Source organism: Phoca vitulina, unplaced genomic scaffold (assembly GCF_004348235.1).
Source record: "Phoca vitulina isolate PV1807 unplaced genomic scaffold, GSC_HSeal_1.0 scaffold33, whole genome shotgun sequence".
Classification (NCBI taxonomy): Eukaryota; Metazoa; Chordata; class Mammalia; order Carnivora; family Phocidae; genus Phoca; species Phoca vitulina.
The window spans coordinates 18,437,312-18,453,630 of record NW_022589736.1 but is presented as its reverse complement, the minus strand read 5'-3'; the positions used below and the strand labels follow the sequence as shown (position 1 = coordinate 18,453,630).

Here is a 16,319-nt window from a genome sequence, read left to right as displayed (position 1 = left end):
GCTAGTGGTGTGTTCTCTATAGCACAGCTCCCGGGAAGATGAGCCCTGCATCTTGACTCAGGAAAGCAATTATGTTAAATGTTCTCAATACCATAAGTCTCCTCTTATATTATTTCCTGTATTGAGCTTTTCATCTGAAAATCTAAAAACAGCAACAAACTCTTGATAATGACATGGTCACTTAACTCATTTTACTCTGGTAATTTTTCTAATTGTTTCACTGTTTTTCCCACTAATGCTTCTGGCTGTAAGACAGTCCTACATTTCTTGAAAGTCTTACTCTAGGCTATTATGAAAAGCTATCAGGGTAGATGATTGCTGATCAGGTTGACCAGTGATCAAGTTCTTTTAAGACTTCACTCAAAGCGTGATGCTCAGTCCGGTAGGATTGGCATCACCTGGAGCTTGTTGGAAATGCAGACTATTAGGCCCGATCCCAGACCTCCTGATCCAGAATCTGCATCTTAATAAATCTCATAGGTGATTCAGAAGCACATTGTAATTTGAGAAGCATTGCTTCGAGAGGCACCCTCCATAGTGACCAGCACCTTGAGGACTCCTGCTGAGCCCTTCTTAAGTGAGCTTTCTGTTCCAGCCACTGTGCTGAGTGTGTCCATGCATTATCTCTTACAAACGGCATCAAATCTGTCAAAGAGGTAGTATTAACCCCATTTTGCACACAAAGCTGAAAGCACAGAGGCATTAAATAACTTTCTTGGAACTAAGCATCTCGTGTGCAGCAGATCCGAACTATGGTTAGCTTGCCACTAGTGTTTATCTTCTTGATCAGGGTAATCTGTTTATTCAATTCGGAAATGTTTTCAGCACTCTCATTCAGAGTGCTGAAAGATAGTTTTACAAAAAAAAAAAAAAGATAGTTTTATTAAAAAGGTAAAAGCATGCCTCTCATACAGATATGAAAATGAACACTTTTGAAATATTTTGTTTATCTCACCCGTAAAGAAACTGGTAAGGTGTTAACAACCAGTTCAAAGGAACAAACACACTTCTAGATCAGGAATATTGAGATGAATGTGCAAATGGAGGCAAACCTAATTTTCCCACTGTGGGGGAGAGTTGTCTCTCCACTGGACATAATTCATTTGTATGCCTATCGACAAGAATTATTTTGCGTTGCTGTCAGCTAGCTACGATTTATAGAATTGCAAAATAGCTCTGTTAAAGAAAAACTTATGGGAAGACAGATTGTATTCAGTTCAATTGAGATAGGTATGGGGACCACTGCAGTGGAGTGTTTAAGTAGGGGAGAGAGATTGGGCTCAACTCTGAGGACCACAAGGAAATGGGGGAATTTATAGCCAAGGAGCATGAGAGGGCAGGGGGTTAGTGGATGGAAAATTACTAAGAGGAGGCATCAGGGTAAGGGGGCATTCTGGCTGAACCGGCCTGGCAGGATTCTCACTGAAGGCAGGCCAGGGTGGTCCGATACCACCTGCGGGACAGTGAGGGATGAGGAATTTGGTCAGATATGCAGGATGATCGCATGTGGAGGATGAAGGTTTCTTGCTGAACTGACTTAGCAGAATTCTTGCTAAAATTGAATTCCTAAGGACATGCCCAAGGATGGGGTCTAGTTGAAAAAGCTCAGAGGAGCCTGACTAGAGTTTGGTCAAGGAGAGGGTCTTCGTCAGCCCCCGTAGATTCAGAATCAGGTCACCTGGAGGTCGGGACAGGTGTTGCCATAGACAGTGAGTAGCTTTCCATTGAAGGACAGATTTTCCCTCCTATTAGTGGAGGTAGAATAGTATAGTGGTTAAGAACACAGAACCATAGCATCTGGACTCAAACCATAGCGAACCCACTCCAGTTCTAACTAGCAGAAAGATTTTAGGTCTATTCTTCAATCTTCCTGGGCTCTGTTTTCCTCATCTGTAAAATGGACACAGGGCCTACTTTGTATATTCATTGCAAGGGATAAATGAGGTGACACATGTATAAAGTGTTTCAAATAGCACCTGGCACCTAGTGACCATGCAGTAGATGCTGCTTTTACGATCTTCATGCTTAACCAGGAGGACAGTTCAGAATTTTTGCCTCAAGGAATATGGATATTAGTATTAAAAGTATACTGGGTTTCTCCAAGAATTTCAAACTCAAAGCACATTCAAGAAAAGTCAAAACAATTTTGGCCATATTGAGCAAGAAAATATTGTTGGAGGTGGGTTAAAAAAATACTTAGAAACACTTCACTGTGGACAAAGTCCACCCCAACCCTACACGTTTGAGTTTCTCTCAAATCCCCAAGGATCGCCCACTAGAGGACAGCGAGATGAGACACGGATGCTCCAGCGCTTGTCACTTGTCTTTGCCCATTTGTTCCCATTGTGCTATTTTCTCTCATCTCTGTTTTGTTCCCTCCTGTTGTTCATCTGGATTTGAAGTTTTAATTAATCTCCATATCACACTTGTCCTTTTGCTAAATCACTTCAACCTTTGCAGGTGAGTCCATGTTTCCCTGTCTGTCCCAAAGGCCTCACACCTGAGCCTGGCCCACCTGTTCCCCTTGGAGCAAGCGGTGGGAGTAGAAGGGCTGAAATTTAGCAGAAGCAGGAGTCTATTAGGTTCATTCCTATGGATCTTTCCTTCAACATTGTAGTGATGGGCAGCGATACTGTTAATGCTCTAGGGAAAATTTTGTGCTTCAGTGGATGTTTGCCTTGTTCAGATCACACACCTCCGAGTTATCTGATTGCGATCCCTTGGGAGCAATTTTACAACTCTGTAAGTTGTAGTTAACTCAGCAATGCAAAAATCAGTCTTGTCTATAAATACGCAAGTTATGTCCTACCTGATAGAGGTCCAATTGACTTCCCCGCCCCTCTCCACCTGTTTGGCTCCCATTAGTGCATTCATCTCAGTATTCCTGATCTATAAATGTGTCTGTACTGTGGATTCTTCTTTGAACTGATTTTCTCATTATGAATAAAATAAAATCTTTAACATGTGTTCATGTTCTATCTGTATGAGATTTATGATTGCACGTTTTTGCAAACTATCTTTCAGCTGGGTAGGGGGCCAGAATACATTATGGTTCCTGATTTAGTAGTGTAGAGAGCTACCTAATTAATCTTTGCCAAGGGTAACCAAAGACAGGCAAGCATTATGGTAAAAGCAAGTCAGCAGGGTTTGTTTGCAGAAATTTCTGCAATCTCAGTTGGATGCTGTGTTCATGGATAAAAGAGTGAAGGTCTGTGTGGTCGTTTGAAAAGCACTTGTTGTTACTTTGAATTAAATGACATCCACCAAAACACAGATTGATGGTTCCTTGAAATTAATATGATTATAGAAAATAGCCAGCATTTGTTCTGCAAAGTTGGTCTGGCAAGCGTGTGCTTAACCTGTCTGTCCTCCTCACGGGATTCCTTGCTCAAAGGCGGCAGGGACACTGTCCTGTTCACTGTCCTTTCTCCAGTAGCCACCATCCTCAGTGGCACAGGCTTTGGGCTCCATTGATCCCATGGTGAACGACTGAACGGACAGGCAGGCCAAGGCCTGCCCCTCATCTCTGTAGGCACCAAGACCTGGTTTTGTCAGTTCCTGTGTATGATTGGTGTTTCAAAGGCAGACTTGGGTTAACCAAACTCAGAGAACAATCAAACTCTACAGTGGGCTGGGTACTTGCCTTTGTCCTTCAGGGAAACTATGGGGTCGGGGGGAGGGGGGTACATTGTAAGGAGAATTTTGCTTGACGACTTCAACAAGTCAGAGCCCAGGTAGTCACTATCACCTCTTAACCCCTCTCTGCAGGGGGGTTTCTGCGGGTGGTCAGGAGGTCCTGTTGACTCATTCGGCTCCTCTTTCCAGGAGTAGGGAAGAAGCATGAAAAGTCAATGGAAGAATCCTTAGTCTTGGGTTTTCCATTATTAGACTGCATTCTCCATCTGTTAAAACATTGTTTCTTCAGGGAGACTACAATTGATTAGGTTTTAAGCTTTTCATTTAGATTCACACTGCAGTTTTGTCCCCTTTATGGCCACCGTAAATAGAATTTGGATGTTCTAGAAAGTCCTCAGTCACCTGTAGTCAGATTACTTTTCTCCAGGGGACCGATTGCGTGACGGCATGAATTACAAGTCAAGCTTAGAAGGTGACGTAAAGTCCGTTTTAGAGGCCCTTGTGGATGCCCACTAAGTACTGGTGACATTCTCTTGTAGGGATTGAATCACTTGTTTTTTTTTAAAAGATATTCTTTGCACCATCAGAGGCTTAATTTTTATCCTTTTGCAGGAGCTGTGTAGTCCTCAAGCTTCTCGCTGTTCTGCAAAATTTTGCCAGGTGGCTTTGTAAAGTGATCGCTTTCAACTCAAGACTGACTTAAAAAGACAGCATTTCTAAAAAGCAGATCAGCCACACAGATAATGATAGCAGAAATGCTTGTTTTTGTGTATGTTTTCCCCCAAATCTTATTAAAGATTTTTTTCCCCCGACACAGTGAAGTGATGAAAATGTGCCTGAAGGCTTGCTTGCCAGCACCAAACAAATAAATTCTATAATTAAATAATAAAAGCAGTCAGAATCCATAATACAAGATTTGCAAGGAATGGAGAAAGAGGAATTTGTACCACTGAGCAGTTAGCAAACTGTCAGTGAAAGATGAGAGTGGAATCTTAGGGGCCGGGTCCTACAGGGCTCTGTATGTCCAGTCAAGGAGTGGGGAGTGTGTCCTGAGCGTGGTGGGGGTCATGGAAGGGCTTTGCACAGGGAAATGACAGGATCAAATGTACATGTGCACCCACCCCCCAGGGGGCAGTGAGCATGGAGCGGAAGGGAAGGGAGGTTGGTGGAGATGTTTCGAGAAAACAGGCGGGCTGAGAAGACAAGAGAGTCCTGGGGAACGCTGTCGCCGAACACCAGCCAGGTGCATAAAAGTAACAGGCAAAACAAGAAGACTCCCGGGGAGCAGCGTAGAAGACCAGGAAGAGAGGACTGTGGTGGGGACCAGGTGCAGAGTGGGGGTCTGCAGTTCAGCTACTGGGAGGTAAAGTAGGAGAACTAAAGCACCCCCCAGCTTTGGTGATGCTTTCCAAGAATGGTTGAGTGGATTTGTAGAAAAAGAAAAGTGACAGTAGCAGGGTGCCATCTGAGAGACAAGGCAGTAGGTAAAGGAGAATAGCAGAATGAGCTTTGTTTGGTTTTGACCTTGAGTTGGGAGAGAATTGAGCATGAGGAGGAGGAGGGGACGGTGGGAGGGCAAGGGAACAAAATGAAGGGATGGGCCCAGATCTCAAAAGAGACGGGCATGGATGGGATGGCAGGTACATTATCCTTTTGTTGGGCAGAGAGACTTAGATGGAAAGTAAGGATGGCTGATCCCGAAAGATCAGTTCACACCTGGCAGCATCGTTTTCCTCTGAGATAGGACACATGATTACGTGAGAAGTTTGGAGGGCAGATACCGGTGAATGGGTAGGTAGTCACTGAGGAAAATGGGAGGGGGAGGTTAGCTGGCGACATGTAATGGAATCATCAAGGTGGACCAAAGACCAAGCAAATTGGGCACGATGAATGTATCCAGGCACCAACCACCTGCCTGTGTGGTCCCCAGGGGTCAGGTATAGCAATGTATGGTGCTGGGAGCTGTCTTTCTCCATTACTGCAGCTTTGCAAAGGGAGCAGGGAATTGGGAGCACTCTGAAGATGCCATGAACGTCACACATGAGCAGGTGGGCAGTCTTAAACAGCGACCCATGAGCAGAGGTTGTGCTCTTATAATGGGGTGATTAAAGAGGCATCCGCTGGGTAGTTAGAGCCGTCTCTGCATTCTGGTCTGGGAGGCTTCAAGCTCTATGTTGGTCCAAGGTCTCGTGAATCTCCAAGAGGATGGCCACTGTCTCTTCCGTGACTCGTCTTGAGGGCATCCTCGGCTGTGTAGCTTGGTTGATCATATGTCGCCCGATCCTTTTCTTTACCTAATTCTGGTAAAAGTATTTCAGAAGGGCCTTCACTAGAAAATTGAAATGAAAATTTAAAAAAAAAGTCTCAGAGTTGACAGAAACGGAATTCTTATTTTGAGCCCAAGAAAGTCTGGTCCTGCAATATTTGGTTATTAGAACATATCTGGCAGCCCTTCTGAGTCCTGTGCTTTTTCTCTCCATAGACCCAACTGTTCAGACCACCAACTTGAGTTAGTTTTAGGGGGGTCCCCATTGATATCCTGGACTTCCATCTGACCGTGAGACACCTCTGTAGCTGCTTTTACCATTTCAAGTTCTCCCTGCGCCCTGGTCCTTTCTGATGAGCCATTGCAACCGATCCCCAAGAATCCTTTCTGGGTTACAAATCAGCCCACGCTTGCCTGGTGGCAATCTCGTGTTCCACCAGCTTGCCTCTAACTCTGGGTCTTTAGAATTCCTACTTGCACCTTCATTATTTCCTACTTTCTCTCTTTTGACCTGTCTGGGAGATGTCCCCAAGTCAGAAGTTAGGGAGGACTCGAACGTCTTCATCGGCGGTGGGTGCCAGCTTCTCAAATAGGATCTGTCCACGGATCATGTCTTCTCTCAAATCAGAACTGACAGGGTTTCTTCTTTTTCTCTTCCAAGAGCAAGTAACTCCTTCGTGGTCCTCTAAGAGCGCTCAGATCCAAGCAACATCTAATTCTCACTTACTTGCACAGCAGAGAGGTCTGACAAGCTAACCTAACCAAGCCATCTCACCTTCTCCCCCCAAGGCCTAATGCTCTCTGTGTCTCCCAGGACTCCTGGTGTCTCTCAGGGTCTCAGGTATTCAAGCATTTTAAAACATGGCTGTTACAGGGGCGCCTGGGTGGCTCAGTCAGTTAAGCATCTGCCTTCGGCTCAGGTCATGATCCCAGGGTCCTGGGATCGAGTCCTGCATCGGGCTCCCTGCTCAGTGGGGAGCCTGCTTCTCCCTCTCCTCTGTCTGCCACTCCCCCTGCTTGTGCTCTCTCTCTCTCTGACAAATAAATAAATAATCTAAAAAGAAAAAGACTTATTAAAAAAACATAGCAATTACATTGTTAAGATGTACTTCTGTCACTTTGAATAACAAGCATAGTTGAAAACAGCATGAATGGAGAGACTTCTCTGGAGGGCAGTGAAAGGGTCTATATTGATCAGATGCCTAATGTAGAAAAACGTCTGAAGTTTACGGATTCTGCGTGTGAGTATCTTACTATTTTCCTTGGCAGGTTTTAAGGACATTAGAAAAAAGGAAGAAAGGTATGAAGACTCGGAATGAAAGGAGACGGGAGAGAAACAGAAAGCAAAGAGAAGCCAAGGGGCTTCTCTTTCTGTCCCTTTCACGGTGAAGTAACTTCTAGGGGTGGGACAAGTTTTTGACCCCTGTGTTAATGACCGTGACTGGTTTGAGGAAGGAATACTATGACGCATCAGGAGAATAAAAACCTAACATGAGTTTGGTGACTTCTGTGTGCTAAGTGTTTTTGTACACATCCTGTGTCTCCCCTTGTCTTAGTCCGTTTGGCCTGCTGGAACAGAATACCGTAGATCAAGTGGTTTATAAACAACCAAAAGTGCACTTCTCTGTTCTGGAGGCTGGGAGTCCAAGATCATGGTACCTTCAGATCTGGTATGGGCCCACTTCCTCAGAGAAGGCCCTCTCTCGCTGTAACCTCACACAGCAGAAGGGGATGGGGACTCTCAGGCGGATTTTATAAGGGCACTAATTTCATTCATGAACCTCCCTCCCCCCTCCCCCGGTCATGTCTTCATTACCTCCCAAGCATCCCACCTTCTCATGCCATCACCTTGGAGGTCAGAATTTCAACATACGACTTCTATGGGGGCATAAACATTCAATCTATAGCATCCCTATAACTACTTTATCGAGTAAAGATTTTTAAAAAGGAAACTCTAAAGGCTGGCCCTGCTGAAACCTCAGACCCTGTTTTTCCCCGTGACTTCAGGCTCTCATCTTCACTTTACACCAGATACTCTCATTTGCTTTCTGTGTCTCTTCGGTGATTTCAGTTGGGCAAAATGGTTCTGACTTTTTATTAACAAAGATACTCTCCAATTTCAGGAAAGTTGTGGGGCACTAAATCCTATTGGTGCCTGCTTGCCCCAGTTGCACAATTCAGTATTGCAAAGCCATCATAATTCAAAGCACCGTTGGCTTGGTAATTCACTTCATTAACAGTGCTGCCTCAATAAAATACACAGCAAATTAGAAATAAACAAATCCTTGGAAGGTGCAATAATATATTCAGAAAGCACAGAAGGTCAGGCCTGAAGGCAGAGGAGGGAGAAGGAGGAAGGAGATGGTGGGGAGGGAGGAGAACAATCCGATCAGGATAAAGAGGGATTTTTGTGAGCCTATAGGTGCTCCGTGGACAGTGTTTTTAGAAAGCGTTTCTGAGAAATATTGGAGAACTAATTATGAAGCTGTCTTGTGTCTATCTTTACCTTCACACCTCTTGGTCCCTCGCTTCCTGTACCCAATTTATTATGAAGTCCTGTCAGTCTTACCTGCAGAACACATCTCACTGTCTGTCAGCTTCTGACTCCCACTTTGCAATCGGGTTGGGCCTGTGCCTGGTTCTGGCCGGGCTGACGCATGCAGATAGAGGGTTGCGCTTTCCCGCGCTTTCTTCTCCTACCAGGCAGGTACGGAAGCAGGTTGTCGGAATGAAGGTGCCATGAGACCGAAGCTGTCTGGATCCCTAAATTGCAGGGAGCACAGCTGCCCAGGAAAGCCAGCCAGCTGTGCAGGGGGCGTCTCCCGAACAGGGCGCAGACCCTGTTCTGTAAAGCACCTGCCGACGGGGTGTTGTTGTCACATCATGTTCCATTATCGCCTGGCTAGGAAAACACACTGCCTTCCTCTCTCTCCGAACCGGTCCACCTTTTCGGCAGCCCTGCCTCCCTTCATTTCATTTCTCAGCAAAGCAAAGCTCTTAAAATGTACATAAAAGTCACATGACTCTCCTGCTTCCCCTTGTTATTAGGATGGATTCTCGACATGCTTTAGCAGGCCTGTGTGCTCAGGCCCCTACTTGCTACTCCTTCTTTCAGTTCCTCAGACACTCTGGGCTGCCCCCCTTCTGGGGCCTTTGCACCTGCTTTTTCCTCTGCCTGGGACCTTCCCCCAATTCCCAAAGTTCACCTAACTCCCTCAGATTATGCTTGTGGTCTCCAACCTGCACAACACTGGCTCAGAGGCCCCCTCAGGATGCAGAGGTCTCCCTGTTACACACTCCACCGTGGCACCCACTGCTGTTTTAATGATCCCAATCACAGTTCATCATTCTGTATTCATTTGTGTGGTTCTTTGTTTGAGGAATAGCTTTCTCCCCCACCAGACTGCATGCTTCACCAGGGAAAGGACCCCATGTCTGTTTTATCTACCTAAGCATCCTGGGCCTGACCCCCAGCCCATACTAGGTTCTCAGCAAATACCTTCAGGATGATTAAATAAATGCATTTAGCGTTAAGTCAAGATTATGTGCATATTTTTGGAGTCTAAGGAAAGTGACAGTGGATATTGTTTTGAGTATTTATGGTGTCAGCCAAGGGGCCAGGTGCTTCACATTGTTTTCTCTATCATGTATATATCACGACAATAGCAGTATGAGGTCACACTGGAGATGTGGAAGCTGATGTCTGGAGTGAGAGGAAGAAGCCCATGTGTGTCTTTGAGGCTTAGGAGGCTGCCCGACTCCATGATCCATTTCCTTAACTTGCTTTTTAATTTGGTTTCTTTCCAACTCCAGTTTTCCAAGTTCATGAAACAATAGCAACAAGCTCTTATATCATAGCTGTTATAATAATCAAGGGCCAGATTTACCTTGCTTTCTTTTTGGAGAGACGTATTGATCTCTTGTGTCTGCATGCTTCCTGCCAGAGACAGCATCTCTTAAAAATGAAGCGCTTACGTATGGAATGATTACAGCTGTTCAGTGATGTGTTCATTGTAAATACTAACAAAATATGAAAACCTGAAAATATGAAGTCTTCCTTCGAGAGTTCTTTCCTGTTTGACTTTACAGTGCAAACTTTTTTTTTTTTTTTTTAAATTTAGACCTGTCAGAGGTGAAAATATCAATTTCCTTGTCCATGGAGAAATCCAATAATGGAATGAAAATCAGACTTCGTTTGGGCACGCTTTATCAATTAAATCTGAATGTTGTTAATGTTATCTTATACTTCTCATTTTAAATCAATCTTTTTTAAAATCTCTTTCATGGAACAGCACATATCTGTTTGAGAAGTCGCTCCAGCTGACAGAAACATGCAAAAGACTGCAAGACGGCTTTCAGACTTTATCTAGCAAACTAAAAAGGTAAGTGCTACTTTTTACATTTAATTTTTAAAAGAAGTGTTTTGCATTCGAAATATTTTACTTTGAAACCTTTTGGAAAATGAGACTGTGTTCATGCTCAGGTTTCACCTTGGGCTCTGAGAAGCTTTCTTTGGTGAGGAGGGTGGACGAGGGGTGGACAGTGCAGACCAAGGTCAGACCTTGGTAGTAGGGACTCAATTTATCTGTCCTTGGATCCTCATTCACTGAAAACTCTGTGTAGTTTCACTGGCTAGACTTTTATGGGCCTTTAGTCTTTTTGAGGAGCCTGGAAGCATTCTCGATGCTATCCTAGAAAAATGTACACTTGTACTGAATCACTTATAATTCTGGAAGGGTAGCAGATTTACCCCTAGTTCTAGCTGTGGCTCACCTTCCACTCCCCTCCCCCGCCCCCACCAACTTCCGATCCTGTATTTTAGAGAGATCCCTGTACCATCTTCTTCATACTAGGAAGGGAGATCTAAAAGCTCCAGGCTTCACACATGGAAGAGCCCCTGGTGGCCTAAGAGTCTGATGGGAGTGGTACTGCCTTGACTTACCTGGGAGAGCAGAGTCTGACAGTGCTGGACGAAGGGTGTGCCTGTGGGGTGGGGGTGGGGCTGTGCTTACACTTGTCATCTTCCTCAAAGGAACTAAGCTGAGTTGCATTTAGTATGAATTATACTCAGACCTTGTAACCCAGGATCTGTGAGGCAGGTCTCCCCAGAGAGGAGCACATAGATTATCCAACTTTTGGGGCGTAAAAGGGAAATGTCTTATAGTGTAAATGTTCCTACTGTGTAAGGAACCCTACGGCTCTCACTTGGAGACCTCAGCTGCTATTCTGGGCCAGAGAAGCATGTCCAGTGCAGGAAGACAGTACCAGGGTGACCACCCCTGACGTCCTGGGCACCTCTGCTTTGTCTGAGCCTCTTGACTGCGTGGCTCCTTGAAATTATTAGGGAAGCCTGATACTGCGTACAATCTCTGATTTGAGTTCATCTGGTTTGACCATCCAATCCTGTATGTTAGCCCAGTTTATTACAAAAGGATAGCCCTAATAAAATTTTGGTTTTCTTTTCCTTAAATTCCAAATGAAGGACGCTTATGCTTCTCAGAGAAATCCACTGTGCTGTGTGCCTTCCGTCTGCCATACCTGATCTACTTCTCTCCCTTCGCTACAGTTTAGTCTGTGCCTTGCCTTGCCCTGGAATGTTGAACCACGAGGACTTCATCAGTACACCCCTTGCTCTTTTGTCATCTAGTTTTGTTTGGATTTGAGCCAGAGGGGATCACCAGGAGAACAGAAAGAGGGGGAAGGCAAAGGATCTTTCTTTGTGGTGGTACTGTAGGTTAACTACCTCCTTGACCAAAGGAAAGTGCTGCACCTTAAATGAAGGTCATGACTTTTGTTCGGCATCTCTTTTTCTCCTTCCCTCTGCCTTCATTCTCTCCTTGGACCCTTCAGCTCAGGAATAAGCTGTTAACAGTCCCCTGACGTTGAACTTGTATTCCACTACATCCAGCCCAGGCCTTTTGAAAAAGTCCCTTTGTGAAGCTCTTCTTAAAAGACACAATTGAGTGAGATATCATTTCTGCCAGGACCCCCGCTTACCAGAGATGGGCTAGAAGAAACTCTTGCAAATGTGTCTCTCCTTGCATGATAAGTTCACTGAACTTTGGGGTGGACTTAAAGTAGTTCACACATTACAGATGGTGCAACACATCTACTTTGATCATGGGGTAGCTGTTGTTTTGTTTGTTAGGTGTGGGGGCTACGGGTCTTTCTCAGAAACTTTTCCCAGGGATCTCGAATCCTAAACCTACTGCAGGTTCCGTGTATCAGACATGGTGCAATGACGTGTGAAAAATAAAACTTGGCAAAATTGATCCTTGCTCCACATACCCTGTGACAAGCTGGTGGGACTCCTTGCCTGATGTGAGACTCGGCACGTGAAAGTTGTCTTCAGCATTCTCCCTGACATGAACTGTTTTTGCTCCCCGAAGTGACAAAAGTCTTCAATGTAAGGATGATCCATAGCTGTACTTTGGAGCAAAGCCCTTGAGTCAGCATGGGAGAGAATTCTTTAATCGTGGAAAGTGGTTTTTGTTTTTTTTTTTCCAAGGACAGAATTTAACAGCTTTATTACAGGCATCAACAAAAATGGTTAGCTGCCGTGTGCTAATGAGAATGTCTGTGCCTACGCCCTCATGTTTGCTCTCGCACTTCTTTTCTGTTGTTTTGGATTTGGTGCTGAGACCTCTTCTTAGCTGTTCTTTAGGGGGATGCATTTCCATTATGCACACAATTTTCAACTAGCTCACATAATTAACCTGCGCTGGTATTCTGTTTGGCAAAGGTCTAGAGAGAGCAAGCATGAATTGTCCATTGTTATGAAAGTGTTATTTTGCACACAGGAGATTAATTTTTTCAGTTGTATAGTCTATTGTCAGGAGTTGTGTGTTCTGTGACTCAGTGCTATTATAGACTTACAGGGGACAGTCGGGAAAGCCATTCAGTATGTGGTGATAAAAAGTAATTTCATTTTCTTAGAAATAATTATTTAGCTCTGTTTTTGTCATGGTCTGGTAAAGACTTCGAATTTTCTCTTTCTTCAGCCAATTTGTCCCTTTCGGTTTGCTAAAATAGTATCTAGGAAGACACAGTTGTAGTGGAGGGAAACTGCTCATTTTCTCCATTGGTCTTTAGTACATTTTTAAATAAAAGAAAATTAAACCATTGCCATTTGGAGGACAGCAGGATAGGGTTCTGGGATCACAATTCTTTATTGTCTAAGACTATGAGCTCCATGGACATGGCCCTATCCCATTGCCTTGCTGAAGCCAGAGAGTGTGGGTGGTTGCAGCACTCTCCTGTTCCCTGGCTGGAGCAGGTGGGCATGAGTGGTCACCATATTCTCCTGCACCCAGCCAAAAGCCAGCATGCACTCACAGACAAGGCACTGTCCCACTATTTCTGAAACTTGTGGGCACACATTGTCAAAACATTCTCCTGCTGCCTTTCTGAAGTCAGTGAGTATGCCCACCCCCAGCACTAGCTGTCCAGTGGGCATGTGCAGTCCACATAGGGTACACCCTTTGATTGCCTGGTCAAGGTAGCCAAGGGGGCTGGAGTTCCTAAACGTCCTGGAAAGGTAACAGTTCAAAGAACAGTTATTGGCAGGCCACTCCATCCAGGGCAGTTCACAGACAGCAGACTGAAACACAACCTGTCTTCCTCTGAAACAGGCCTATTTACTTAGCCTGGAGCTTCAGCCTGAGGGACAGGCTTTCGATTTCCCACACTTCTGGAGGCTGAGGAGGTGCTCCCAGGGAATGTAAGCAGGGAGACACTATCCTTGAACACCACCCTGACCTCACTACAGCTTGATGACACCTCCCAGAGAAGAGGTTATATATTTGTCTGGAGCCCCAGTTTTTGCACTCTTGTCCACAGGACACCTCTGGAGCCCCTGTTCTGGAGGCCAGCAGGGATTATGATTGTGGCCACACAGGGGTGTATATATTTGCATACTTTAGAAGCTGCTGCCTGAGGGCCTGTTTTCCAATCAGCCTGAAAGTAGTGCTAAATGAGATTCCTCCCCTTGGAATATTCACAGTTCTTGGCACACTCTTAAAGACAGGGACATATCAAGAATAAAGTGTGTGGGTTAGACAATCACAAAGGCTCAAGAGACAATCAAGAGCTAGGACAAGGTCAAACAAGAATGTTCATCACCTACACAAGGCCACTTCTTAAGACAGAGAGGTAGTTGCTTCACCTAATACACAGAAACAAACACAGACAGTCAAGCAAACTGAGGAAACAAAGAAGTATGTTCCTAATGAATGAACAAGACAAAACCTCAGAAAAGGCCTTAATGATATGCAGATAAGTAATTTACCTGGTAAAGAACTCAAAGTCATGGTCATAAAGTTTCTCACTGAACTTGGGACGAGCACAGTGAGAAGTCTAACAAAAAGTCTGAAAATATGAGAAAGTACCAAATAGTAGTCACGGAGCTGAAAAATACAATAACTGAACTGAAAAATACACTAGAGGGGTTCAACAGTAGAGGAATGAAGCGGAAGAATGGATCAGCAATGGAGTTCACCCCGACAGAGCAGCAGAAAGAAATGAAGAAAACTTAAGAGACCAATGGGACAACATCCAGTGGAATAGCATTTACATTATATGGGTCCCAGAAGGAGAAGAGAGAGAGAAAGGGGCAGAAGACTTATTTGAAGAAGTAATGGCTGATAATTTTCCTAACCTGGTGAAGGAAACAGACATCCAGGTTTAAGAACCCAGAAATTCCAAAATAAGATGAGTCCAAAGAGATCCACACCAAGACACATTATAATTAAAATGTCAAAAGTTAAAGAGAAAATCTTAAAGGAAGCAAGAGAAAAGCAATTTCCCATTGTTACATACAAGGGAAACCCCATAAGGCTATCAACAGATTTCTCAGCAGAAATTATGCTGGGCCAGAAGGAAGTGGCAGGACATATTCAAAGTGCTGAAAGGAAAAAAATCTTCCAACCAAGAATAGTCTACCTAACAAGGTTATCATTCAGAATTGAAGGAGAGGTAGAGTTTTCTAGAACACAGAAGCTAAAGGCCTACTACTATTAAAGCAGCCTTGTAAGAAATATTAAAGGCACTTTTTTTTTTTTTTAAAGATTTTATTTATTTATTTGAGAGAGAGAATGAACGAAAGAGCATGAGAAGGGGGAGGGTCAGAGGGAGAAGCAGACTCCCTGCTGAGCAGGGAGCCCAATGTGGGACTTGATCCTGGGACTCCAGGATCATGACCTGAGCTGAAGGCAGTCACTTAACCAACTGAGCCACCAGGCTCCCCATTAAAGGGACTTTTTTAAGCTGAAAAGAAATGGCACTAATTAATAACAAGAAAACATGAAAGTAAAAATCTCACTGGAAAAAGTAAATATACAGTGAAGGTAGTGGGTTAATCACTTAAAAAACCACTATGAAGGTTAAAAGACAAACGTAGTAAAAATTCAAACTACAATAACTAGTTAAGGGATACATAAAATAAAAAAAGTAAAATGTGACATCAAAAACATAAAACGTGGTGGTGGAGTAAATATATCAAGTTTTAGAATGTGTTCAAATTTAAGCTGCTGTCAACTTTAAAACAAATACATAAGATGATACCTACATAAGATGTTATATACATAAGATGATATATATGAGATATATATGAACCTAATGGTGATCACAAAGCAAAAATTATAGTAAATATATAAAAGAAAATGAGAAAGGAATTTAAATGTAACACTAAAGAAAGTCATCAAACCACAGGGGAAGAGAGAAAGAGAAGGAGAAAGAAACAGAGAGGAACCACAAAAACAACCAGAAAACAATGAACAAAATGACAATAAGTACAACCTACCAATATTTACTTTAAATGTAAATGGTTTAAAATCACCAATCAAAAGACACAGAGTGGCCGAAGGGATAAAGATTTTATTTATTTATTTGACAGAGAGAGAGACAGCGACAGAGGGAACACAAGCAGGGGGAGTGGGGGAGGGAGAAGCAGGCTTCCCGCGGAGCAGGGAGCCCGATGCGGGGCTCGATCCCAGGACCCTGGGATCATGACCTGAGCTGAAGGCAGACACTTAACGACTGAGCCACCCAGGTGCCCCTGGCCGAAGGGATAAAAAAAAAGACACATGTATATAGTGCCTACAAGAGACTCACTTTAGAAGCAAGGACGCACATAAACTTAAAATGAAGGGATGGAAAAGGTATTTCATGCAAATAGAAATGAAAAGAAATTTGGTATAACTATATTCATATCAGACAAAGTAGACTTTACAACAAAGGCTGTATTAAAAAACATAGGCACTACATAATGCTAAAGGGGTCAATCCAGCAAGATATAACATATATAAATATATATATACACCCAACATAGGAGCACCAAAATATATAAAGCAAATATTAACAAACCTAAATGGAGAAATTGACAGTAATACAATAATAATATGGGATGTTAGCACCCCAT

At 43.8% G+C, this 16,319-nt stretch overlaps 1 protein-coding gene across 1 annotated transcript in view; it reads left to right on the top strand.

The window, feature by feature from the left end:
- ST8SIA6 (ST8 alpha-N-acetyl-neuraminide alpha-2,8-sialyltransferase 6) overlaps positions 1 to 16,319 on the top strand; it is a 133,478-nt gene that overhangs the window by 52,377 nt on the left and 64,782 nt on the right. Inside the window, exon 3 of the mRNA XM_032426042.1 lies at positions 10,195 to 10,284. Within this exon, the coding sequence (XP_032281933.1) occupies positions 10,195 to 10,284 (90 nt within the window). The remainder of the gene's footprint in view (positions 1 to 10,194; positions 10,285 to 16,319) is intronic.